The following is a 2,577-nucleotide window of genomic DNA, read 5'->3' as shown; positions in this document are numbered from 1 at the left end:
GTTGGATTTTAGTCACAACTCTGGATGTTTGTAGTTGATGTGTTGGTTTGGCTGATGTTTTACATTCACCTTTAGTTCCTGATTTTTTGGCCGAATGTGGTTATATCATGCCTGTGCTTTTCATTTTTAATAGTGTTTATTTTTTGCACAGTGGTCTTTGATGGATTATTCTTGATGTTTGTTCTTGATGTTTATTTTTGTAGGTAAAAATTATTCTTGATGGAAACTGAAGATGGTTGCTCCCATGTTGTTGATGAAAAATTCTCTTAGTTAGATAACTTAGTTGTGCCAATTGTTGATGAGCACTTAAAACCAAAAATAGGAATGACTTTCGACAATTTAGAAGAAGCTGAAAAATTCTACAAAAATTACGGAAAGGTCGGAGGTTTTGATATCCGTAATAGCACAATATATTATGGGAAGGATAGAGAGTTAATTGGCAAAAGTTATGTTCGTTCGAAGGAAGGAGTGTTAAAGAGCAAATCGTTGGAAATTCGACGATGTGGTACAATTAGAACAAATTCTAAGGCCTTGATTCGCTTGAAATTAGACAAAAACATTGGCATATGGAGTGTCTACAAGTTTGTGGAAGAACATAATCATACAATTACTTCTCCAAGTAGAACTCATTTTCTAAGGGGAAACCGTGAGGTAACAAGTGCGAAGAAGACATTGATAAAGCAGTTTGGAGAGGTGAACATTCCAACAAACAAGCAAATGGCCTTCTTTGAAAACTCTAGCGGAGGTTTTCATAGAATTGGATGCATTGAGACCGATGTGAGAAATTATGAAAGAGATTTGAGAGAGGAGAGGCGCGGTCATGATGCACAAATGATATTGGATCATTTCAAGTCGGAACAAGAGAAGAATCCTTCATTTTATTATGTTTATGAAGTTGATGAAGAGAAGCGCTTAACTCATTGTTTTTGGGCGGATGGCATTGCTCGAATGAATTATCAACACTTTGGCAATGTTGTCTCCTTCGATGCCACACATAACACAAATCAATATGGCTTGGTATTTGTGCCGTTTGTAGGAGTAAATCACCATTGGCAAAGTGTTTTTTTAGGATGTGGCTTGATCCCAAACGAAGAGGCGAAGTCTTTCGTATGGTTATTTAACAAATGGATTGAAGCAATGGGTCATCCTCCTTCAGGCATAATTACAGATCAATGTCTTGGAATATGCAAGGCAATTGAAACGGTTTTTCTAGAAATTCGGCACGGGTTTTGCATTTGGCATATCTTGGACAAAGTTCCGGAGAAGTTGGGTAAATGGGCTTATAGAACGGAATTTATGAAATCTTTCAAAGAAAATATTTGGGACTCCGAGACTACTAGCTCTTTTGAAGAGAATTGGGTTTCAATTCTTAAAAAAAATGAATTGGAAACGCATGATTGGCTAAATGATATCTATGAAATTCATGAAAAATGGGCTCCGGTTTATCATAAACCATACTTTTGGGCTGGAATGTCTAGCAGTCAAAGAAGTGAAGGGATGAATGCATTGCTAAAAATACATGTATCAAGAAAAAATTCACTTCATGATTTTGTGACCATCTTTCAAAGGGTCTTGGCGAGACAAAGAGAGGGGGAGCTTAAAGAAGATCATTGCACAGTGGAGAAAAAGCCAAATTTAAAGACTTTGTGGTCAATGGAAAAACAAATGGCCCAAATCTATACGAAAAAAATCTTTTATATTTTTCAAGACGAGGTTCAACCTAGCTTAATGTATAACATTGAGCTGGTAAAGGAAAATGAAAGAGAAAGTACATTCCAATTGAATTTTTGTGGTCATGATGAAAGATTAAGACATATTAGATATTACAAAACAACTAAAATGGTCCGTTGTTCGTGTCTCATGTTTGAATTCAAGGGCATTCCATGCCGACATATCTTGGCATATCTTAAAATTACCAATCATAGTGAGTTACCAGAGCAATATATTCTAAGAAGATGGTGCCGAAATATCAGAAAAAGGGTTGTTCGTAGAGATGGTAATATTATTAGAGATAATGCCACAATTAATTTTGCTTCTCGTTTTAGTGAACTAAATTGCTTAGCTAATGAAATGGTTGAAGAGGGGCTATCTTCTAATGACGCATATGAATTAATGCGTGAAATGATGATGGACGCTATTAATAAGGTACAACGTTTGAAACTCATTAATGATGAAGAAATTGGGCAAGATGTAGAAGCACAATGTAGTAATGCGGAGTGTTCTCAAGATATAGTTCATGAACCAAGTCAAGCAAGAACAAAAGAAAGGCCTAAAGGGAAGAGGTTAAAGCCATTGAGAGAGATCCGCAAATGCCGGCCTAGAAAATGCAAATTGTGTGGAAAGTGAGGACAAAATCATGACTGTAGAAATTGCCCTCTAAAGTTGTCGAGGTAGTGTCTTATTTTTTTTAGTAATACTAATGCTATTATTTTTTAAGCTTTTTTAAAGTTGGTGCAACCATGCAATGATCTTTAATGTGTTTTGCTATCATTAATTTTTTTTAGTGATTCAATGGAACAAGATAATATTGATGAAGCCACTGATGATTTAGAACATTCCTTTGAGGAAGGTAATGGT

At 35.7% G+C, this 2,577-nt stretch overlaps 1 protein-coding gene across 1 annotated transcript; it reads left to right on the top strand.

The window, feature by feature from the left end:
• On the top strand, positions 325-2,346 carry LOC109846881 (protein FAR1-RELATED SEQUENCE 5-like). Its single transcript, XM_020416120.1, has one exon. It carries the CDS (start codon positions 325-327, stop codon positions 2,344-2,346), a length of 2,022 nt encoding a protein of 673 aa, XP_020271709.1.

This window comes from Asparagus officinalis, chromosome 7 (assembly GCF_001876935.1).
Source record: "Asparagus officinalis chromosome 7, Aspof.V1, whole genome shotgun sequence".
Lineage (NCBI taxonomy): Eukaryota > Viridiplantae > Streptophyta > Magnoliopsida > Asparagales > Asparagaceae > Asparagus > Asparagus officinalis.
This window is presented reverse-complemented; position numbering and strand designations above follow the sequence as displayed.